This window comes from Choristoneura fumiferana, chromosome 22 (genome assembly GCF_025370935.1).
Source record: "Choristoneura fumiferana chromosome 22, NRCan_CFum_1, whole genome shotgun sequence".
Lineage (NCBI taxonomy): Eukaryota > Metazoa > Arthropoda > Insecta > Lepidoptera > Tortricidae > Choristoneura > Choristoneura fumiferana.
The window spans coordinates 13467545-13492405 of record NC_133493.1 but is presented as its reverse complement, the minus strand read 5'-3'; the positions used below and the strand labels follow the sequence as shown (position 1 = coordinate 13492405).

General features: G+C 36.7%; 1 protein-coding gene, 1 long non-coding RNA gene and 3 other non-coding genes across 5 annotated transcripts in view; 2 read left to right on the top strand and 3 right to left on the bottom strand.

The window, feature by feature from the left end:
• LOC141440537 (uncharacterized) overlaps nucleotides 1-24861 on the bottom strand; it is a 304669-nt gene that overhangs the window by 114289 nt on the left and 165519 nt on the right. The window lies entirely within an intron of this gene.
• Nucleotides 3695-3766, bottom strand: TRNAG-UCC (transfer RNA glycine (anticodon UCC)). Its single transcript has one exon. It is a non-coding gene; the product is annotated as a tRNA-Gly (tRNA).
• TRNAG-UCC (transfer RNA glycine (anticodon UCC)) lies at nucleotides 19468-19539 on the top strand. The gene has a single exon. It is a non-coding gene; the product is annotated as a tRNA-Gly (tRNA).
• TRNAG-UCC (transfer RNA glycine (anticodon UCC)) lies at nucleotides 20389-20460 on the top strand. The gene has a single exon. It is a non-coding gene; the product is annotated as a tRNA-Gly (tRNA).
• Nucleotides 22962-24861, bottom strand: part of LOC141440153 (uncharacterized) — a 62654-nt gene continuing 60754 nt past the window's right edge. Inside the window, exon 6 of the mRNA XM_074104616.1 lies at nucleotides 22962-22997. Within this exon, the coding sequence (XP_073960717.1) occupies nucleotides 22962-22997 (36 nt within the window). The remainder of the gene's footprint in view (nucleotides 22998-24861) is intronic.

The window sequence follows — 24861 nt, the reverse complement described above, 5'->3', positions numbered from 1 at the left end:
GCTACTTGAAGGTGAATTATTTGTGACTTTGTTGTTGTGGAAAGTTTAGATGTAGCTAGAATTTTCAAGTGTGTTTTTTTCGAAAGATGTAAAATGAATCTTGTTCTGTAATTTTTGGAATGATCATGAAAATTCAGTTTAATTCCGAATTTTATAACTGCTGCAGCTTAATAATTCAAGCGAGAAAGAGCTAGTCTAATTTTTATACTGATTCATCCAAGTTTAATCTAAAAGACGAATTCTAAAATATCTCCTTCTCCCTCTAACCTATCTCAAACATTCAAGTTCGCTAGCACAATTACCGCAAAATTTCAATGGCGATCCGCACCAAATGCCTATTGTTGCCGAATAATATAATTATTTGCCAAGTTTGATTAATAACGGGCCTTAATAGATTCTGGGGAAATGGCAAAACAATTGAACGTTTTGTTCAAGATAGAACTAGACTATAATAATAATAAAAAAAAACAATCCTCAAATAAATTAAGTGAGATTTCCACTCCATGGGATATTCCTCTATAATATTTTCAAAAACAAATGCCATCATCAGCATCAACATATGAGCCGTAGGACGTAAACTGTTGGACATAGGCCTCCCCATAGACCTCCAGTTGCTTCGGTCATCCGTCCATCTCGTTGGACATCCATTTGGTGGAAGAAAGAAAGAAAGATTTATTTAGTTCCATCAGTAGGTACCACCGTACCGGTAATAAAGACTAAAACTCTAAAACTAACAATAAACTAATGTTACGTGGTGACCACGACAGGACAACATAAAGGTTGGAAAACAAATATAACTGTGTATTTATTTATTACACACATTGTATATCATCACCATCGTCATCTCAGCATATTTATATATATTGACGCTAAAATAAATGCTCTGCACCTTCCTAGATCAAAATTCGCTAAAATCTTTAAAACTCGATTATATCTAAGCAGAAGATTATACGTAGTCGTTTGTTGAATTAAACAGTTTTTTTTAAAGATCTTAATAGTCCAAGCTCCAGTTGCACGAAACCCCACCTCCAAGGTGGCAGATCAGAAATGTAATATGAGGTAATTGACCCCATTTTTGGGGCTCATAAAACATGGCTGACCTTGAAACCTGCGGGTTGTTATCTCCAAATGGGTCTCTTTCGATGAGTAAACGTTTCGATCTGCCAACTTATGATGTAATTTTCGACCAAAATAGCGATACGACGACGAAAATAAAAGTTCTTCCAGGATATTCGATGGCAACCAACTAAAATCCAGTGTTCCTGAGTAGTATCTATCACTGTATTACATTTCTGATCTGACACCTTGTGAGGTAGGGTTTCCTGCAACGGGAGCAGATAACTATAATCTAATGTCCCCAAATCACGACATTCAGGTAACTGTGTCTAAATCTGAGGAGAAAGGAAACGGCGCAGCAATTTGCGGCGAGTTTCGTCCTATATTAATTTTCCGATCACATCTGCCGTAATCAGGACTTATTCATTCTTATGAAATGATATTTCGGGACGAAAATACTTTATGCATATTTTTGGCTCCCATAATTTTTATTATAATATAATTATATAACTCTAGATCTAAGCCGCGGCTTCGTTCGCGTGAATAGATCTAGCATTGAATTAAAATTCATCATCACCATCATCTGGAAGGCTTCCACTGCTGAACATAGGTTTCCCCTGTAAAATACCACACTGAACGACAACCTCACCACTTGTATCCACCAGCTGCCCGTAACTCTCACGATGTCGTCCGTGCATCTAGTGCAGTGATTCCCAAAGTGGTCCAGTGGACCCCAGGGGTCCACGGGAGACTTGCTGGGGGTCTACGTAGGCGTGAACAAAATGGGGGTCCATAAGATGTTAATGGGGTCCACGAAAATTTATCTGCTTTTGATAGTAAAGAGCCAAAATGTAAGCATAGTTTTTATAAGGGCCTACCTACATTGTTTTAAGTACCTAACTAAGCAGATAATATTTTATAGGGCAAGCGACTGGACAGAACTCAGAAGCGACACAATTTTATTTTTTGGCGACTTAAGAATGTGGTAGAAATGTAGCAGCCGGGGGTCCACCGAAACCAGTAAATTTTGAAGTGGTCCACGAGAAAAATAAGTTTGGGAACTACTGATCTAGTGACTAGTGGGAGACCAGCCAACGTTTCGTCTTCCGGTTCGTTGTGCCACTCGAATACATTTTCTTCCCACGACGGTTCTTCTTCTTCTTCTTCTTTGTCGTGTCGCTCTTGGCAGAGCGGTCGTGGTCACATTGAGGCCACGACGGTTATCTGTGTTAAAACTACTCGCGGGAATTTATAAAATTTTCATATAACTCTCGCTTCTTATTCGTAACAATCACAAATTTCTCCTATGCACTACATATCTCAGCTTGTTTGTTTCTTATTTAGTCACTTAAGCAGCGACACTAGCGTTTGTGTCTGTACTCCTGTCCAGTGGGTCTAGCGGTATAGCACGCAGCACGGAATGCTGAGGACCTGGGTTCGATTCCCAGCGCTGGTCTCTTTCTGATTTTTCTGTGCGTCTATGTTTCAGTTTGTATTTTAGATATGGATTTTACGGGATGACCGTAAAAGTAACAAAATTCGGAGTTGAAATAAAAAAATACAAAGAGACTCCACAAACCAATCTTAACTGGATTTTGTGTAAAACCGGATGCAGCAGAAATTACGCGATCAAAAATACGCCGCTCACGACTCAAACATTACGCTCGTCTGGCTTCACATTAAATATATTTATTATCCATCCTAAATAAAGTGCAATAAAGAGTTATTGTGTTGTATTGTATTGTATTGTAAATATATTATAAATTGAAAATACAAACTGAAAAAAGATGCACAGAAAAAACAGAAAAAAGACCATCACTGGGAATCGAACCCAGATCCTCGGTAATCCGTACCGCGTGCTATACCGCTACACCACTGATGGTCAACGTACCGACACGAATTTCCCCTATGCACCTCATATCTCAGCTTGTTTGTTTCTTACTTAGTCACTTAAGCAGTGACGCTAGCGACATCTATGCCGTAGCCCTCATCGAGAAACTTTTTTTCGGCACTCCGTTGGAACTAACCGCTCACCCGGACAAGAGATATCGTTACTATGCAATCAAATTAAGATTGGTTATATTATAAATATTATGAATACAATTTTAATATTCTGGCATTATGTATGTACACGGCTTAAAGAACCATGGAGCTGAAGTTCCAACTCCCAAACATGGAAGTTACTGGAATTCACAAAGTTGGTGATTAGTCAAGAAAGCCGGGCATCTATCAGACGTCACTGGCACCGGTCTGTTCACACAATGACTTATTACACTTAAATTACTTAGCATGCTGTTAGAAGAAAGTTTATAGGAGATTTTTTTTTTATAGTTAGCGTAGTTTGTGCCACTTTGCCTGTTGTAAAGTTATGTTAAGTTAGAAATATTCAATTAAATTCTGAATTTCCCGAAAATCAGTTGAAAGTATTAAAAAATGGAACGTTTTCCTTTCATTCGGCTTAAAAAAACTCAAACTAATGAAACGTACAAAATAACATAAAAAAGAAGATTAAGAAGTGAAAATTTGGAGGAAAAACATCGAGAATTTTTTGTAAGTGATTTCATAATCATTATATTAATAATTTGAAATTTGTTAAACATTGGCTAATTAAATGAATAATAATGCCATTCAAATAACATGCGTCGGCCGGGAATCGAACCCGGATCAACTGCTTGGAAGGCAACTATGCTGACCATTACACCACCAACGCATATGATAAAACATGTGTATTTAACAATAATCTTTTATGAATACTGTAATGCAGCAGATATTATTGATTCAGCCGAAAAATAATCTTCTCGAGGCCGTGTTAAAATTGACTGTGTATGACATAACATAACATTTTATTGTGAAAAAGTTCTTTAGAAAGTCACAACAAAATTCAACAGTGCTTATGACCTTTTTTCCATGTGTATTTTTTTAAAGGCGGAAGCATTTTATACTTCCACTGAACGTAGCTATTACGTATCTGTATTTATATAAGTGTATACATTATATCACAGAGTACATATATTATATATTAAACGCGATGGCCGTATCGATATTTATGACTTTGACTGCATGCAAAATGCCAGAGTTGTTATGATTGCACGAAAAGGCCTTGTTCTTAGATTACAATGTTTATTTTCAAATTATAAACATCTAAGTTATTCTGGAAGAAATAACTTTGTTATTACAACGACAAAAAAGTTAGCTCACCCATTTCTTTTTCCTCGAAATTATTTTGACAAACAAAGAAACAGATGTTTCGTAATTTGTTTCGGAAGTAAGAGTTTTTATGTTAAGTTTGAAGTGGATCGAGCTTCTGGTTTAATTCGTAACTCGTTTTCTTGTGTACGCTGTAAGGATGCTTTTAAGTATTTTGGAACCTTTAGGTAAAGCTCTGCAGACTTCTGTGTCTCTTCGTCCGTCAGTTAACATGGTCCATACCTATTTACAATACGTTGCATACTATTAAGAACTAAAATGAGAAACGGTAACAAGGCAAAGTTTAGTGACTGGGCCACGGTGGGAATACATAAGAGTAGAACTAGGCTTTACGAACTTTATGAAATGAAAAGTCACAGTCAAGACCCCTCCTTTATAGACTACGTTAGAAAATATTCCAAATTATTTAAAAAAGTATGTATTGCTGCCAAGGCTGATTATCTTAGTAATAAAGTTAAATCCGCTGAAAATAAAGTAAAAGCTGTATGGAATGTAATAAATTCAGAAACAGGTAAATCTAAGCCCCGTAATTGTCAATTCCAATTAAAAGTGGATGATAGAATATTGACTTCAGATTTAGAAGTGGCGGGTGCTTTTGAAAATTTTTTCTCAGATATAGCTGTAAATACGACTCGCGATCTAAAGTCTTCCACTGTGCTGGCTAGTTCTTATCTAAATGAAATTGCGAAGGATAAACGTCTGAATTTTGATTTTCAACATACTAACTCTGAAGAAATTATAAAGACTTTTAAATCTTTAAAACTGAAGAATACGGAGGATCTTTGGGGTATTTCTGTTCGAGTTATGCAATCTGTCATCCATATTGTGGCACCGTACCTAGCCGTCATATTTAATAAGTGCATTGATGATGGTGTGTTTCCGGACTTAATGAAATATAGCAAAGTGATTCCATTGTTTAAAGCTGGAGCTCATCTGATCCTGGCAACTTTCGTCCGATATCTGTGCTGCCTGTGCTGAGTAAAGTGTTTGAAAAGATCATGCTTAACCAGCTGCTTCGTCACTTCAATGTAAACAACCTACTACACAGTCAGCAATTCGGTTTCACAAAAGGCCGTTCGACAACAGATGCAGCCGCAAGTCTCATGAAGTACATTTATGATGCATGGGAAAATTCGCAAGATGCAATAGGAATATTTTGCGACCTCTCCAAGGCCTTCGATTGCGTGGAGCATGAGACGCTTATCCGCAAACTTCAACACTATGGACTTTCAGCTAAAGCACTTAACCTGGTTAAGTCTTATCTCAGCCAAAGAATTCAAAAAGTGGACATAAATAGAACGCAGTCAGCTGGCTCAGCGTGAAGCTTGGAGTTCCACAAGGCTCCATTTTGGGTCCATTTCTCTTTCTAGTATATATAAATGACCTGCCCCACTTGCTAGAACAGAAATGTAACATAGTATTGTTTGCAGATGATACTTCTTTGATATTCAAAGTAAACAGGCAACATGAAGATCCAACCCACATCAATGAGACTTTAGCAGAGGCGCTAAACTGGTTCACCGCTAACAATTTATTACTAAATGCAGCTAAAACTAAGTGTATAAAATTTTCGTTGCCTAATGTGAGACAGTTTGAAACAACTATTTCCTTAAACGGAGAGAATCTGAAACTTGTGCATGAGACTGTTTTTCTTGGTCTTACGTTGGATCGTAATTTACAATGGAGCCCGCATATTTCTGGTCTTGCTGGTAGATTGAGCTCTGCCGCCTATGCTGTACGAAGAATCAGACAATTTACCAACGTTGAAACTGCCCGGCTAGTTTATTTCAGTTATTTTCACAGCATAATGTCCTATGGTATGCTGATTTGGGGCAAGGCAGCCGACATAGAAACTATCTTCATTCTACAGAAGAGGGCAGTCCGGTCTATCTACAACCTTGGCTCCCGAGATTCACTAAGAGAACGCTTCAAGGAGATAAACATCCTCACAGTAGCTTCACAGTATATACATGATGTGATATTGTATACACACAAGAATATCGAGTCCTTTAAAAAAGTGTCAGACGTACATGATATCAATACTCGTAATAAGCACAAGCTTGCCGTTCCAAAATTCCGTTTACGGAAAGTAAGCAAATCTTTTGTGGGAAACTGTGTGAGATTTTACAATAAAGTTCCTGTAGAAGCATGGAAATTGCCACACAACTCTTTTAAAGAATACATAAAGAGTGCACTTCTGAAGAAAGCTTACTATAAAGTTGAGGAGTACTTATGTGATGATGCGACATGGCCTAAACTGAAAGCCGATGAAAATTAGGATGTTGATGTGTGATGTGATGTATTCGTGTTTGTGTATGTGTGTGTGTTTATGTCGGTGTATAAATAAGTGTTGTGAAGTGTGACTTGGCAGTGTCCCGGCGCATTTCGTGTCTAGTTTCTGGTTCTGTTGCCGTTGTCCACGTTGCAGAATTTAATTTAAAAATATTTATTGGTTTGACATTTGGAGACCTTATACATCTCCATTTCTTTATTTTAATAATTATTTTAAGTTTTTGACATTGGAGGCTTTTTACACCTCTGAAGATTGTATAATTTGGTTAATTAAATTAGTTTACTTTGACATTCAGAGACTATACAGGGTGGAAAAATCGAATGCCACATGGATGGCAACTACCTTAAGTATTGTAAATAACACATTTTGTGTAAGGGAGACTTTCCTTCGTTTTTAAAAACAATAAAAACTGCATTTAATGATTTATGAAAAATCGCTTGCCTCAGTCGGGACTCGAACCGGTCAAATGTGACAAAAAATAATGTGCTGTATTTTATGATGCAGATCGAAAGGGTTACTGATAAGGTTCATTTTTCTCTAAATAACAAATACAATCAGAATAACGGAAGGCCATGAAAATTGTAAACGAAAAATTAAAACACACAAAATAAAACAATATTCATTTAATAACCTTACTAAAACCTTTCTAACTAAAGTAGTTGTTCAAAATGAGCCCCGTTTTGGCGTTTGCATAAATTTAATCTTTTGAGGAATTGTCTTTTCGTAGCTCGTTGCAGTGAATTGTGGTGAATATTAGTAATAGCTGCATGGACTTCGGTTTTCAATTCGCATACGTTTTCGTAAGTTCTTTTATAAATAACATCCTTCACGTATCCCACAAAAAGTAGTCTAATGGTGTTAGATCCGGAGATCTGGCCGGCCATTTAATAATCCCTTTTGTACCGATCCATGTCTGGAAATGGTTATTTAGATATGTAGTCGATAACTTGCTGTTATGTGCTGGTGCACCGTCTTGTTGGAAAATAAAAGTGTCGTATTCTTCGGGTAGATCATTTAATGCATTTCGCAATAGGTCCAGGATTTCGAGATATTTTACTGTATTCAGGTGTCCTTCAAATATGTGAACCATAACAACCCTGTTTTTCACTATCCCGCACCAAACGTTAAAAGAGAATCTCACCTGATTATTAGTTTCATGTGTACGCATCGGGTTTATACGGCACCAATAATGGTTATTGTGACGATTGTACATACCATTATTACTAAAGTTACTTTCATCTGACCATATTATGTAATCCAAAAAATTTTCGTCTTGAGCCAATTTTGCCTCGATATCTCGACAGAATTGAAGCCTTCGGTCAGTGTCTCCCGGAAGCAATTTTTGCACCAAACGACCTTCACGGTAACATTTATACTTGTATTTTTTGAGCACGCTTAGCACACGAGTATGATTAGAACCAAGTATTTCAGCGGCTTCTCTGCTCGATGCTTTCGGGTAGGCTTCAAAATAAGTTAAGACACTTAAATCAAAATCGGAATAACCAATCGGCTGTTGTAGTCGCCGAAGGCGGCTCTCAAGTCTTCCATGGCGTTTTAAGTTTTTAACCATTCGTTGCAAGACGAACCTGGATGGTATTTGCCTGTTTGGATATTGTTCCGCGCACCACTGGAGTGCTCGTGTTACATTTTTTGCATTAACAAAGTACGCTTCTATTAAATCGAACTGTTCTTGATAATCGTCAGCCATTTATAATGTAAAAGCACTTGCAAGTCACAATTTCAATTTATCTACGTAAAATAGTAGCTCTGATATTCGAAAATGGAATAAACACAATTCGAAAAAAAAGAAAAGAATGCGTTCAACAAGTCGGGCATTATTTGTTTTAAATTAAAAAGATTGCACTTAGAAAAACAAAAACGGTTCGTTAAAATGTTCCATTTTTAAAAATTTACCTATCCTAGCTACTATGATGACTAGAGAATAATTGATGCAATTTTCCTATCAAAGGAAGTAGGTTACTAAAGTGGCATTAGTAATCGCAACTAAAATGATAAGTAAACATAAGTGTAGCTCATCATTATCATGTCATTTAAACGTCTTTATTTTGCTTGTATTCCAGGGATTACGTCTTAATTCACGTGACGGGTGAAATCAAATTTAAAAGGTAATTGTTAGTTTTCATGGCCTTCCGTTATTCTGATTGTATTTGTTATTTAGAGAAAAATGAACCTTATCAGTAACCCTTTCGATCTGCATCATAAAATACAGCACATTATTTTTTGTCACATTTGACCGGTTCGAGTCTCGACTGAGGCAAGCGATTTTTCATAAATCCTTAAATGCAGTTTTTATTGTTTTTAAAAACGAAGGAAAGTCTCCCTTACACAAATGTGTTATTTACAATACTTAAGGTAGTTGCCATCCATGTGGCATTCGATTTTTCCACCCTGTATACATCTCTGAATTTTTTTTTTTTTTTTTAGATTAGGAATTTTATTTATTGTTAACTCAGGGACTTTCTACATCCCCTTGCTATATAGTAATTTTATTATTAACTCAGGGACTTTATACATCCCCTTGCTATATTTAAGGCTGTATATTGTTAAGCTTATGGATTTTAAACGTGTATATTTTTAGTTTAATTTCTAGTCACAGGCCCGCGACGTCGAAGCTCCCAAGACGATCCCATAGAGCTTATGGGAACGGAAGCAATACCATGCACTCGGTACCGCTCTGCTTTCAGAGCATGACATGAGTTCGTGTGAGCTAACTTTGGGGGCGGCAGACGTGAGCTTGCCTTCGGAATCCAAAAGTTTAATGGTTACTTGACCTGAAATGTAAATTTCAGAATTAAATTATTATAATTATATTTTTTTTTTTTCAATTTATGACGGTGGAAGCATTCTACACTTCCACTGAACGTAGATTATAGTTAGAGTTTAGTTTGTAACTAAGGGACCCCATACATCCCTGTATTATTATTATTATTATTTTGTATTTTCTTTTATTTCATTGTATACTGTAGTTTTAAGTATTTTATTTGTAATTATTTTATGTTGAAAAAATGACTTTCTGCCAAGTTTCTTGCGGCGCATTCTTCTTGGCAATGATGGTCTTTCCGAAAGCGCTGGTAGTTTTAAAAAATGACGTGTAAAAGTGCCCATTGCGGCCTATTTACTGAATAAATGATTTTGATTTTTTTTTTTTTTTTTTAAACATTATAATTTATAAAAATCTAAATTTAAAAAACTATTTAGGTTGCAAAACGGCGTCACCCCGTCGAGTCATCATCCATGACGTCGTATTCATGAGCAGCATGGTGTCTTGGAACTGCCGGAATACTCCATCCAACAAAATCTTCCAAAATCATCCAAATCTTCCAGCCAAAAGCAGTACTCGCGGTGGTCTCCATCAGCAGCCGTGATTGCACCACAAACGAGCTTAATTGCATGTAGTGGCGCGACGACAGCGATATCTTCTTCTTAAAGTGCCAGTTCATTACTGGAGGTTGGCTGTTAGCTCTGATTTCTTCCTGTCTTGAGCCATCCGGAACAGTGCATTCCACTGCTGATCATCCACTGTAGGACATAGGCCTTCCCCATAGACCATGTTGCTTCGATTGGAAGCGGCCTGCATCCACCACGAAGCCGCGGCTTTAACCAGGTCATCCGTCCATTTCGTTGCTGGACGTTCTACGCTGCGCTTGCCGATCCGCGATCTCCATTCGAGAACTTTTTGGCCCCAACGGCCATCAGTGCTCCATGCTATAACTCTTATCTCTTATCTCCTGGCCATTGCCACTTCATCTACGTATCTCTTGCTTTCTGGTTCGATCCCGTAGACTCTGCGTAGACACGATCCCGTATATAGACACGGCGTAGAGAATCCCTGAGCATAGAACTCGCCAGCTCGCTGAAGAACTCTGAGCCTATTAATAAGGCCTTTACGAGTAGTCTTAGATGTTATTACTGGCAACACACCCTTCGGTCTTGATCCCGGTCCACTCCCTAATATTCCACAGCCATGATTTCATCGACCTTCCAGGGCGCTAATTTCCATGTATTTTGCTCAACAACATTAGTTGCAGTAGCTGCAACGATGTACCTCACTTTTTATCTGACCCTGACTGAATGCTCCTCTCATCCCTTCAAAGGTTGACTGGTAGAGATCCCTTAAACGAATTATTTCACCTTTGTACATGTATTTCATTGTTTGTCAATTGTGTTTGTTTACTTATTTTGTACAATAAAGAGTTTACATACATACATACATAAGTTTCGGGGATTTCTATGGGATCTTATAAAAGTTCCGATAATTCTGCCAAACCTAATGGCACGAGCGAAACCGGAGGCAAAGGCTAAAGACTAGGCTACCTGAAGCCTCGAAATACGGAATGCATTGAAATTCCGGTTATATCCGGCTACACCCGGTTTAATCCGACCTGTGCCGGATAAAGGCCCGGTACAAGTGAATGTGAATTAATCCTTCAATCTGATTGAATCAGTCGGGACCGAATGATTTGTAGACTAGTGCGATTAATTGAGTGGAATAAATCACGGATTATTATGGCTTTTATTGTGACTGAATTATTATTTTGTATGTGTTAAATTACTCAGAGCACAGATCGCACAATACCTACATAAGTACTAAGTTTATATTCGTCTCAATGATGGACAATGCCTCCTCTTACAATGAGAGGGTTTGGGTTTGTAACGCGGGCTCTGGTCAGAACGTTGAATTGCTTCGCAGATGCAAGCCAATTCCCTCGCGATGTTTTTATTATCATCATCATAATCATCATCCCAGCTAAGCTAAACGGTTTTTTTATATATTGGCTCTTATGTAACGAACTTTAGACTGAAGACGTCACGCCTAAATATAATTCATTTATTAAGTAATCATTTGTCTTTTGTCGAACTACATTACTTAATGTCAATCGAAATTATGAAAATAAAGATTGGGTTATCGATTCAGTAGTTTATGATTAAATTGGCTGTGACATACGGACAAACACAGACAGACAGGCACCTACTATAAGAATTCCGTGATTAACTATTGGGGTAAGTACAGAACCTTAAAATACAAAAAACGCCATAATGTGATCATTTCGCTACAAACAATTACAGGCACAGACAAATGTCATTCCAACTTCACAAAAGAATAGACAAATCTGAATCCCTAATAACATCATATCAAAACAGCGTCTCGCTAACGAAACGAGACCAAAGAAAATGCATTTCGTTCCAACATTTCACAAGAAAACCTCAGAAAACCTTAATACCCTGCTATTTTACAAGAAAATAGAATAAAATATCGCGGATGCTCCATTCCAGTCAATTTGTGAGCCCCGGGGGAGCGCATAACTCAATATTTGTCTCTGTCCCGCATTTGCGTAATGCGCATGCGAGGTGACATAGCTATCTCACTCCGGGTAATCTAGTAGACGTCGGAGCACCTTTATTTTTATGTGACCCTGGTACATCAAATTTGTTTTAAGGAGGCATACGATCTTGGGAACCGCGAGCGATGTCAGTACAATAGGAATAAAATTAACTAAAACTCTTTTAATAAAAACTTTTATTTTCTTTAAAAACCGGTCATAAACATTAATCGTTTTCAAGGAATATAAAAGTCTATCACGAATAATTATTAGAGTAGACACATTAACTTATATATTAAGAAGTGTTCTATCAGACAACACTATTAATTTTCATTAAATTTTTATGGAATAATCGAGAAAAACTAACAAAAATGCAACGTTGCCAGCTCAGCCGGCATAAACGCTCTTAATATTAATTTCAGTTAGTCCACGCGTTCCTGTAAAAAAACGGACGGAACGAAACGACAACAAAGTAATCCTATAAATGTTTTTTTTTGTCAACTGAGTCATGAAACCCTAATACCATTCTTTTGTTTTATTGTTCTTCGATCAATCGTAACAATGGTACAAATTAATTTGAATGCTAAACAATCGAAACCAAATTCACCAATTTTTAACAGCAGCCTGTATCAATATGAAATAAACTGTTATAAAATGGTCTTTTGTTTTCACGTAACTTAATACGAAACGAGGCGCAATTGTTTTAGGATGCTGAATAAAAGTAATTATAACGTTTTTTATTGAATTTAAAGCTTTATTCCTAAGGTTTGTATTGTGACTGAGAGGTCTAGATTTTTATTTAATTTTAAACTAACCACCGACTGACCTCTGTCTTACCTGTGCCCATAGTGTAAGTTTTCGGTTACAAAATACGTCTCGATCGCGTTCGCGTTAAAATCTCAATTTGTATGGAAACACGAACAGCGCCTCTAGCGGAACGTTTGCGATGTTCGTGTTTCCATACAAATTGAGATTTTAACGCGAACGCGATCGAGACGTATTTTGTAACCGAAAACTTACACTAAGGGCACTGCTGTGTTATTGATTATCGCACTCCGAATGACAATCGTTTTCACCAATTCTTTATAACACACGGTATAGGAAGAGGATAGAAAAAGCTATGACATTTTTGATACAAGCATTTTGTAACTGTACATTTTTTTATTGTCCTCTTACTCGCATTCTGGCTACTCGTAATTTACATTTCTGTACAGTCAAGTGCAAAAATATCGACACAGTCAAAGTTAAAAAATATGTATACACGACCTTACCATTAAGTGCGTAAAGTCGTTTATACTTGTACATTTTTTTGTAATTTTGGCCGTGTCGATATCTTTGCACTTGACTGTACAAAATTTCAAGTCGATGCCATTAACCATTGAGGAGTTCTTGACGATCCTGGTCGGACTACCAGGATGTCACTACCAGATTATCGTATTGTCACCAGATTTAGAGAAAGAAAGAAAGGTTTATTTTGGCTCCATAAGCACCACCTAAAACTAAGACTAAAACTAGCACTAAAACTATGTTACTTGGTGACACGGCAGGATACCAAAAAGGTTTTCCACTCAGCATGTGTTGCCGCACATTATGTGCAGTAACGCTGGTTTTCTGTGAAGCCCAAACATGCATTTACAGTAGCATACTAAATTTTATGTCAATCTGACTACCAGAAGTGGGTCATGTTCAGTTGCAAAAAAAAGGCTGGTAAAATTCTTGCATATTCTTTTACAGGGCACTCTCTCAAATGACAATCACGTAAATTATCCATCTATCGTCATTGGGAGACAGTTCTGCCAGTTCATCTAACCCTAGTACGTTTGACATGTGTCATTGGATATTAGACTTCGTGTCTAAGCATACTGTACCAAAGTTCCATGGCTGACATTCCGTTTACCCTTACTTGCCCGAATTTCATTTGCCCGAATTCCATTGCCATACCAACGTTTGCCATAAAATATATAGAACCGTGCTGTTTTCAAGATTATTTTTTAATGTCATCATATATAATGCAGTAGGTTAGGTTAGGTTTGTTTAATATTAACTCTGAAGAAATTACTATTTCAGAAATAAATTACTTTATGGCAAATGAAAATTCTAGAAAACGATACATTCGAAAATAAACAAACTATAGAGAACCCTGCCAACACATTTGGCTTATATAGCATACCACAAGCACGGAAATAAGGAAGCCAATTTATAAGGAAACAAAAAGTTGGAAAACCTCCGACTTTGTCACTTCAAAGTTCAATATCCCAAAAACGTCTGAACCGATTTTGATAAAACATGCCTAAGAACCATTGCTAGAAAATCTGCTTTCAAATAAAAATAAACTGCATTCAAATCGGTTCACCCGTTTAAGAGCTGCGGTGCCACACATAGCGGTCAACTTATAACCCCTCTTTTTGCGTCGACGGTAAAAAAGAGGGGTGTTGTCAGTTTGACGTTAGTGTCTGTCTGTTTGTCTCTGGTATCATAGCTCTCATACGGATGGACCAATTTCGATACCTCCAATTTTTTTAACGTAAAAGCGTCAACCATTTTTTTACTCCCAACGCAAAAAGAGGGGTGTTATAAGTTTGACCGCTATGCGTGTCTGTCTGCCTGTCTGTGGCATCGTAGCTCTTAAGCGGGAGGAGCGGATTTTTTTCATTTGAAATCAGGTTTTCTAGATATGTTTCATCAAAATCGGTTTTAATCTGTTATTGAACTTTGAAGTGACAAAGTCGGGGTTCTTCAAACTTTTTGTTGGTTAGTTGAGATATTGAACTTGGAAATATCAATGTCGAGGATTTGTCAACTATTCTAAGTTAGGTTATTATTTCTTCGAATGTATCTTTGTTGCTTGATAAACCAAACTCTGTGGAAGAATATGGAAGAAATTTAATGGTGTATGTGAAATATTAAATGTTATTGTACTGAATAACTCACGTCTTAAATCGAGTATAGCTCGACATGTTTCGGGCTAAGTGCGCGTGTTGCAACAGCCGCTGAGTCTGCTTTGCTCCTAGGAAGAAGGGCTACGAATTAGCCTGAAACGGGAACGCCAAAGTTCGCATACTCTTCGCAAGTCATACCGTAATTTTTGTCCGAATCATCGTTTGTCATAAAAAAAAAACCCACTTAAACCTTACATTTTTCTGTTTTTTTTTTAAATGGTCACCTATAGAAGACTATAGTTTAAGTTAGGTTTTGTTTTATAACAATTCTGAAAAATTTATGGATTCTGAGAAAAAAGAGTTATGACAAACGATCATTCTGAGAAACATTACATTCGGACTTTCAATAAGTATGTGAGCCGATATGAACCCGCCTGAAACAAGTAGAGCTAAACTCGATTTAAGATGAGAGTTATCCGTTACACAATATCATTTAACCCTTTAGTGGGTAACGGCAAGATATTTGCCGTCATACGACTCAGATATTTTATTTTTTTCTCAATGAACGTGTTGTTAGTTAATATAACTTTTGGTTCGCATAAGAGAACATACTCGTACCAATTTACGAAAAAAAGAATAGCAGATAAACGTTATTCCAACCCATGTTAAATGATGATTCTTAGGCCTGAACTTAGATTTTTAACTATTCCTTACAATTGAACAAAAATGTTTGTAAATAAAATTTTGTTTGCTGGATTTATCCGATAGTCACAATTCTCTACTTTCAGAGACAAGATTGGCGATATAAAGTTTAAAGAAAAAAAATCTGTTATTTGATAATTTTAAAAAATGAAGACGGCAATATATTTGCCACTATCCGTTAAGTGTCTGGTGTTTATTAAAGGAAAGGGTGGGTTAGGCTACAATTGTTATTGATTTATATATGGAGCAATAGCTTAATTCAATACTTCAAATTTGCCTTTTACCTTTATTGCTGAATTAGCCGTGTTAGTTAGAAATGACAACGGAAGTAAAAAAATCTCGCAAAAAAAGTGTTGATTGTTCGTTCGTTCAGTTTTAAGTTAAATAAAGGTTTTAATTATTTCTTATCATCTATTGGTTTTTAATTTATTTATTTTAGATACGTCGTGCCACCCGTAGTTCCCCCGGCAAACTGACATGACGGTCTTGTCACTTAATGCCCTTGGCTGATAGCGGCAAACATATTGCCGTCTCATAATTCGGAAACCCTGCAATAATATATACATTTCTCTTTCTCAAAAATCATAAAAAAAAACATTCATGCTGTGCGTATCGTTAAAGTTCTCGATTCATTGCTTTAAAAAAATAATGGTCAAAGGGTTAATATGAATGAGTCTCACGGCAGTTTCATGGTGTATGTGAAGTTCCCAATCCACACTGGGTTGCGTGGGAACTACAGTTATTTAGTTTTTCCACTTTATTGGGCAATTTTCCCATGTATTGAGGTGTTATTTGTCAGTATTAAAACTATGGGCGGGTCGTAAAAAGAGCTCGCGGTGACAACCGGCATTATGGTCGCGCCAAGTGAACCGTAGGGACGAGGCAGTCTTCATGGTGTACCACAACGACGTGTTTTTTTACAAGCTTTTATTTAGTTTCACCTGTCCCGTTCGGTCTGTCTGTCTGTCTGTAATCAAATCTTGCAAGTTAAATTTAACCAACTTCCAGTACTCAGATTGGTTTGAAATTTGGAATACTTATGTAAATCGTGTGACAATACAATAATCTAGTAGCGACATCCTGGTAGTATAGCCAGGATCGTCTCCGCAGGACGGAACTCTTCAACCGTTAATAGCATCGACTTGAAATTTGGTATACAAATGAAGTTTGGGTGACAATGCAAGTACAGTCAACAAAAAGTACAGTCAGAAAAAAAAGCTTATATTAAAAATGATTTTTTATGGTTAGGTTATTTTTTTTTTCGACTGGGTGGCAAACGAGCAAGCGGGTCTCCTGATGGTAAGAGATCACCACCGCCTGTAGGCACCTGCAACATCAAGGGGATTGCAGATGCGTTGCCAACCTGGAGGCCTAAGATGGGATACCTCAAGTGCCAGTAATTTCACCGGCTGTCTTACTCTCCACGCCGAAACATAACAGTGCAAGCACTGCTGTTTCACGGCAGGATTAGCGAGCAAGATGGTGGTAGCAATCCGGGCGGACCTTGCACAAGGTCCTACCACCTGCAAAAAATTGTTCGTTTACCACAATAATTTTTAGCACGACTTGCACATATATATTTATTAAGAGGGGCAAAGGAGCATGCGAGTCACCTTTTGGGAAGCAATCACCGCCGCCCATGGACACCTGTCAACACGAGGGGTTGTCACTGCAGATACGTTGCCGGCCCTTTGTGAGACTGATAAGCTCGTTTTATTGTTTTAATCTCACGAAATATACCTATTAGATACATGACCTTGTAGGTATTATCGATATTCTGACAAAATCTTACAATCAAAGTACTAGAACAACACTAGTGCAGGTGTCGCAGTGCGGTATATAGTCGATAAATCTATTCGGGCGATGGTGTGGCTCTAGTGATATCGCGTTTTATGTCATAAAGCTTTTCGCTGCAAAGTTACTATTTATAATAATGCCGGTACAGTTGGTGAGTTGTGGGACAATCGAAACGACTTTGATTAAAACCTATGACATTATACTACCTATCAGGGCGCAGTGACCTAAAGTCTTGGCCTCCAACACCAGTACCCTTAGTGTAAGTTTTCGGTTACAAAATACGTCTCGATCGCGTTCGCGTTAAAATCTCAATTTATATGGAAACACGAACATCGCACACGTTCCGCTCGAGGCGCTTTCGAGCCATGCTCTTGCTCTTGCGAGCTTTCGACCCTGAGATCCAAAAGGTACATTGGTAACATGCTAAATTCTGGCGTCAGTTCTGTCAATCAATCTAGACGTGGGGAAAAGCGTTACATTTTGATATCAGTGACTGACGATCCCGTTCCAAAAAAGTCACAGTGAAAAGTCATCGTGACTTTGTCACGCCTGTTACTCGTGTCACTGCCTGATATTTGTGACACGTCACGGTCCTGTAATGAACGTTTTTTTGTCACACGATATTTCAACGTGACTATGTCACGCGTGTTACTCATTCATACTAATATTATAAATGCGAAAGTATGTGTTTGTGTGTTTGTATGCTTGTCCGGCTTACACGTCGGAACGGAGCGACGGATCGACGTGATTTTTGGCATTGAGATAGTATGAGCCAGAGAGTGACATAGGCTACTTTTTATGCCGGAAAAATGAACAGTTCCCGAGGGAACAGCGAGCGATAACCGTATTCCATGCGGACGAAGCCGCAGGCAAAAGCTAGTTATATATAACATTGCGTAGTAACTACTATTATTGTTTTGTTTTTTTAATTCATTGTCACTTGTTTGTATATTGTTCCCAAGACTACTAATTAAGCTGTGACATTGATATTTTGTTGTCACAGAAGAAAATTGTATATTATTATAAATTATAATATGTTTATTAAACTATATCTGGGTTCTCACAAACACTGCAACATATTAATTGCTTGCATTCTGGCAGCGGTTCGGGCTGCAATGCGTCAACCGATCCAAATTCAATACAAGCCAGTCGGTTCTATGCATAATGTATGTGCATCAAATGCATTAAAATCATACATTTGGTTATGGCCTGTAATAACTTGAATCAGTTCTTGTTAAAAATATCATTTTTAAAACAAGCTCATTTTTGCTGTCTGTACTTTTTGTTGACATTAATTGTATTGTCGTCTAAACAATATTTTCCGAACCAAATTTCAAATCGATGCCATTAACCATTGAGGAGTTGCTTCGTGCAGAGACGATCCTGGCCGGACTACCAGGATGTCACTGCCAGATCATTGCACCTAGCGGCACCAGATTTACTTATTACCTTTGCCAAATTTTGAAGCAAACTGACCACTGGCAGTGGATCAAAATTCAGTTGCAAGATTTGACCCGTACATATACATAATATACATACATAGCAAGTTAAATAAAAGCTTCTCACAAAAGCGGCAATTCGATTTTACCCAATTGTACCCAAACGGTAAAAATGGAAACCCTATAACTAAGACTTCACTGTCCGTCTGTCCGTCCGTCTGTAAACAGACTTTATCTCATGAACCGTGATAGTTAGACAGTGAAATTTTCATAGATTATGTATGACTGTGGCCGCTATAACAACAAAGACTAAAAACAGGATAAAATAAACATTTAAGGGGGCTGCCATACAACAAACGTATATGTGATTTTTTGCCGTTTTTTTGCTAATGCCTAATGAATATTGTATAGATGGTACGGAACTCTTCGTGCGCAAGCCCGACTCGCACTTGGCCGATTCTTTGTTTCAAAAATAAGAACAAGGTACTTATGTAAAATTACATTTCAAATTTACCTAGAGCTTTGCGGTGAAGAAAAACAGTGAAATCTTGAGAATTTAAAGGTGTATGTAAAGTTCCCGATCCCCACTGGGCCTGCGTGGGAACTGTGACCCAAGCCCTCTCATTTCGAGAGGAGGGTGCTCTGCAGTGGGACGTAAATGATGAAAATGATAATGAATGAAAATTTCAGCTGAACAAATAATAAGAATTGAGTCAAATTAATGATGCTGAAATACGTCAACGAATACAGATGCGTTGGTGGTGTAATGGTCAGCATAGTTGCCTTCCAAGCAGTTGATCCGGGTTCGATTCCCGGCCGACGCACACTTTTTCTTAGCAATTAAGATTAATTACCTGGCAATTAAGGATCGCGAAGTAATCAAACTTAATTACTTTGAGCTTAAGCTTTAATTAAACGAGTGCAAAATAATCCTACGTAATTTATCCATTTGTTTGTCTTTACCTCAAAAGCATTAATTTCTTGTAGCAATTCACCGAATATCATTTCACCTCGAACGAATAAAATTTCAATGGAATCTTGTACTTGAAGCACTTTTTCGCGTAGCTTTTTTCATAAGTATACTTAATTACTTAATTAATTATTAATTTTGTTACTGTAGCGTCTCATTTTTAGTGTAGTATTTTACCCTAGACGCATTTCAACGCGATCGATGTTTGCTTGGGACTCTAATTAATTTGACGTCTCTTCTCGATTCTCGATTTGCACTAAAATACACTAATATACGATCGAGGTGAAATGCGATCCGGTGAAAAGCTACAAGGAATTATCCTTTTTGGTATCCTGCCGTGTCACCTAGTAACATAGTTTTAGTGCTAGTTCTAGTCTTAGTTTTAGGTGGTACTTTTTGGAGCCAAAATAAACTTTTCTTTCTTTCTTTCTTTTGAGGTAAAGAACTAACAAAAATGCAATGAAGTCAGGTGCTTATGGTGTATATGGGATCATATTATCTGTTCATTTGCTGTAAAATCAATGGACAATGGTCAAAATACATTAACGGTTTTGCCAAAAGTCGCGGGTGAGCAAAGAAATTATGAATATTGACTAATTATTTAGTTTCAACTAACTAAAGTTGATTCATGAGACTCCGATTGAAGCAACTGTTAAAATAAAGTTTACCTTTTAGATTGTGAGTTTCGTTAATAGTATCATATGCGTTGGTGGTGTAATGGTCAGCATAGTTGCCTTCCAAGCAGTTGATCCGGGTTCGATTCCCGGCCGACGCATGTGTTATTATAAAAAAAAAACTCTTTTTGTAGCGTCCTGATTTCACTTTAATTTGAAAGTTACGAATTTGTAAATTATTCTTAATTTTTGATAACTTCAGCAAAGAAAAACGATTACAAGGTTTGAATATTATAATGGATATGTACTTACCATTAATAATAATAAATAACAGCATTGAAAAAAAAACTTTTTGCTTTACAAGAACAAACAAGGAAAGTTAAGATAGTTTCAAAAGTTGACACAGCAAAATCATTAATTATTACTTATTAACTGCAATTCAGGGTATGTTTCAAGACTATCCTGTAGAACCCTATAGGATAGGTTTGTTTTATAATAATCCAGAAAAACTTAAAGTTAAAAAAAATCTTTCGTCCATATCCTAACACATCACGCCTCAGCATAATGTTGAGTCAGCGTTCGTTTTCACATTTGTGTGCGTTTGTGTAAATATAGTTATTGCGTCTTTGTAAGAGTGAATATATGTAAGAATAAAAATAATTTATTCGCTAATCGCAAACCAGTTTTAGAAAATTTAATGAAGCGCGAGTGTCTTCTTTCTTTTTTTATATGAAACAGTTGTAAAATTAATAATTTCAGAAACATATTCTCGGTGAAAAATTAGGGAACCAAACGGTATTTGACAACTCCTGAATTTGCCATATCTTATACATATATTATTATGAAAATGTAGATATACAGACAGCGTTTAGCGATGAGAAAACTTGAATCGGTTGGAAATTGGATTTATCATGATTTTTTGAAAAATCTATATACCTGTCTCTTTCTCAAACACCTTTCTCTATGCAGCAAGTATTGCGCTACACTCGCGTGTGACGTCACATGCAAGTATGTCTTTCTCTGTCTAATCTTGACTTTCAAACCTTTATAATTTTGTTATTTGTAAAGGTAGCTTAAAAATTGTTTCTCTATTCGATAACAGGCATTGTGAAGTTTTAATTTATAAAACATATACAAAATAGTCAAATACCGTATTAAATTACATCTGTCTCAGCAAAATGAGAAACTTTATTAGCTATTAATATTCACGTGACTTAATACCTGGAAATCCACACACTTTCCAGGCTTTATAATTAAACCTGACGTTACAATTTGCTTCCGCGAAAACCACTTTAATTATTACCACTGAACTAACAGAGGCTATTGTAAACTCGGGTCCGTTTAGTTCTTCTGTTAGCATTCATGATAATTAGTTAGCAAACCTGAAACACCTTTCCTTTTACGAACTTTCTGTATTAAGTTACGATGCGATACAATTACAATAAAATTAATGATTATATCATGGACAGAAATGTTTGGAGATAACTCCGATTAGCATTTTTCGATAAAAATGTACTTGTGTTAAATACTTGTACTTGTGAAGTCATTTGATCAACAATATTTTATTCAAGTTTTTTTTATTACCTAAGAGCGAAGGCAGGTCCAGTTGCGCGTAAATTTTAATAATTAATCTGTATTATATACCTACCTCTGTATAATATATATATACCTTGTTGAGTTTCTTGCCGGATTCTTCTCAACAGAGGTTTTTCCGAACCGGTGGTAGTTTTTTTTTACATTCATAAGTGCTTGTTATAGCCTAAATTGAATAAAAATGTTTTGACTTTGAATCAATTCACAAAACAGGCGTGCTAGCTATGATGTAATATCTCATTCATGTCCCATTTTTGCTGTTAATTTTTTTTTACAATCTCTTCTTTGGACTACATAAAAACTGTTTCCAAACAGCAACGCTTGTTCAAGATAAAAGCTCGCTCGTTAAAAATGAAATCTCGACGGAAACGTATAGAAATACGGAGTCGAGTTGTTGCCCGGTTTGCGATACGATACGGTTCATTTCTGCGCGGAAATTAAAAAAAAAACTAGATAGAGCTGCGCTGAAAATGAGTTTTATTGTACGTGAAAATTAGGCCGATAGAAAAGAAGGCGCTGAAGCACAAAAAAAAAGTTTTTTAGATATCCTTGAATTGTCGACAATCTTCGTGGAATGTCAATTCAAAGTCAGGAACTGAATATTCTGTGATAAGTTCTCAATGAAATTAAATTTGATGTTTTTTTTTTTCGATAAAACAAGAGGCACTTGCAAAAAGTAGTAAGTTATAGCTTTCATTTTAGGCTTGTCAACTAAAATTTAATTCGTGGTGTTTGATTGGTTATTCGCGATTTTGATCACTTTACAGTGGCATTTAGTCAAGTTTTTTATAAATATATAATCTATCTAAAAACCGAAGCGATACTGTCTTAAATTAGGCAAACTTTTACCATTAAGTGAACACACACACACATATACACTCACGCATGCACACACGCAAACATACACACACACACACACACACACACACACACACACACACACACACACACACACACACACACACACACACACACACACACACAAACACATACATACCTGCGTTTGTTGGATCCTCGGCACGCTTATCTAATATTAAGATAACTGTACTTTTATAATTTTATAATTGGTTTATATCCAGTATACCTTGTGGAAGAGCGGGGTCCCCTGGCACAAGCATTGTTTTGCTTAAAAGGTGGCCCCAACCTTGTTCTATTGTAACAATGTATTATTTAAACCAATAAACTTTTTCATTTTCATTTTCAAATACAACGTAGCCTAAGACGAATGTATGTATAGCTACGGCAACTGAAGATCAGCGCCGTTCGCAGACCGGCAGTTTGGTGATTTGCGACCATTTCGTGACATGCACATTTTTACTTTTTTCTCTACATGTCACGAATAAATGTTTTATTTTTTCTTTTATTTAGTTTGTAGATTTGTACGTGCCGAATAATAACAAACATTAAGCGCATCCCTATCAAGTTATCGCAGAGATCGGTAACAATGAAACCAAGTTGATATTTTTTAGGGAACTCAGTTACCTACCGAAAAATGAAATATCTAACAGGGTAAAGTTTTTTATTTTTTTTTATTTGACTGGATGGCAAACGAGCAAATGGGTCTCCTGATGGTAAGAGATCACCACCGCCCATAAACATCTGCAACACCAGGGGTATTGCAGACGCAATACCCCTGAAAAAAAAGATGTTGTAATTTGGCAAAGTGGTTACACATCTTTTTAAAGCAGTTTTCCAAAGCTCTGCTCATGGATGTAGAACTCAATGGACGTAACAAGCCCGTGTACGTAAGATGAGTTTTTTTTATTCGACTGGATGGCAGACGAGCAAGTGAGTGAGTGTGTGAGTTTTTGTTTGGCGTAAGAATACTTGTGTTAGCGCTTTGTTTTTCTTTTGTTTTTTGGAAGCTTCTTGTTAGTGGGAAGGAGTTAATTTCTGTGACTTAGTACACGGAGTTATAAGGCATTTTAAAAGATTTCTATGGTTTTTTTGCTCAAAAAGTACAGCATTTTTTTAAGCTAATTTACAATGTTATTTAATGACTTACATGGCAAGTGTTTAACACAACTACATTTATCTTAACATAACAAGTACACGACACGTGGCTCGTAGTGAAGTAAAACAAAAAAAAAATTGTAAAGAACATATTTCTCAACGACTGGCCTCAGGCTGCTTTGGATCGGGAGAAATGGAGGACATGGGGGAGGCCTTTGCTCAACAGTGAGACATCAGTCCAGACTAGATAATAATAATATTTTGATTGGTTAGTTCTTTACCTCAAAAGCATGAATTTCATGTAGCGATTCACCGAATAGCATATCACCTCGATCGTATTTTTTTAGTCGCTATAAATTTAAGTCGCATTTCATCTCGATCATGCATTTAAATATCGCGTTGTGTCTCAATCGTGTTTTTTAGTCGCTATTAGTTTTAGTCGCATCTCATCTCGATCGTGTATTAGTGTATTTTAGTGCAAACGTCAATTGACTCGTCAAATTAATTAGAGTCCCAGGCAAACATCGATCGCGGCTTAATGCGTCTACGGTAAAATACTACACGTAAAATGAGATGATTGTTTATATGTTAAAAGCTACGCAAAAAATTGTGTAAGTACAAGATAGGTACTATTGAAATTTTGTTAGTTCGAGGTGAAATGCGATTCGGTGAATCGCTACAAGGAATTTATGCTTTTGAGGTAAAGACACTAACAAATGAATATTGTTGTCTAGTTACTACATATATTAGTCAATGATACTTGTGCTTTTTATAGAAATAAAGATTATTTATTTTTAATGTATTAAATGATTTTATAGGCCCAAATTCTGAAAAGGAATAAATCTTTCCTGTTACAATGTTAAATCTGTTTAAAAAATATATACCTCGTTGAGTTTTTCTTGCCGGATTCTTCTCTACAAAGGTTTTCCGAACCGGTGGTAGATTTTTTTAGACATTCATAAGTGCTTGTTGAATATATTTAGACATTTGCAGTTTTTTCCGATGCGCTTTAGTTT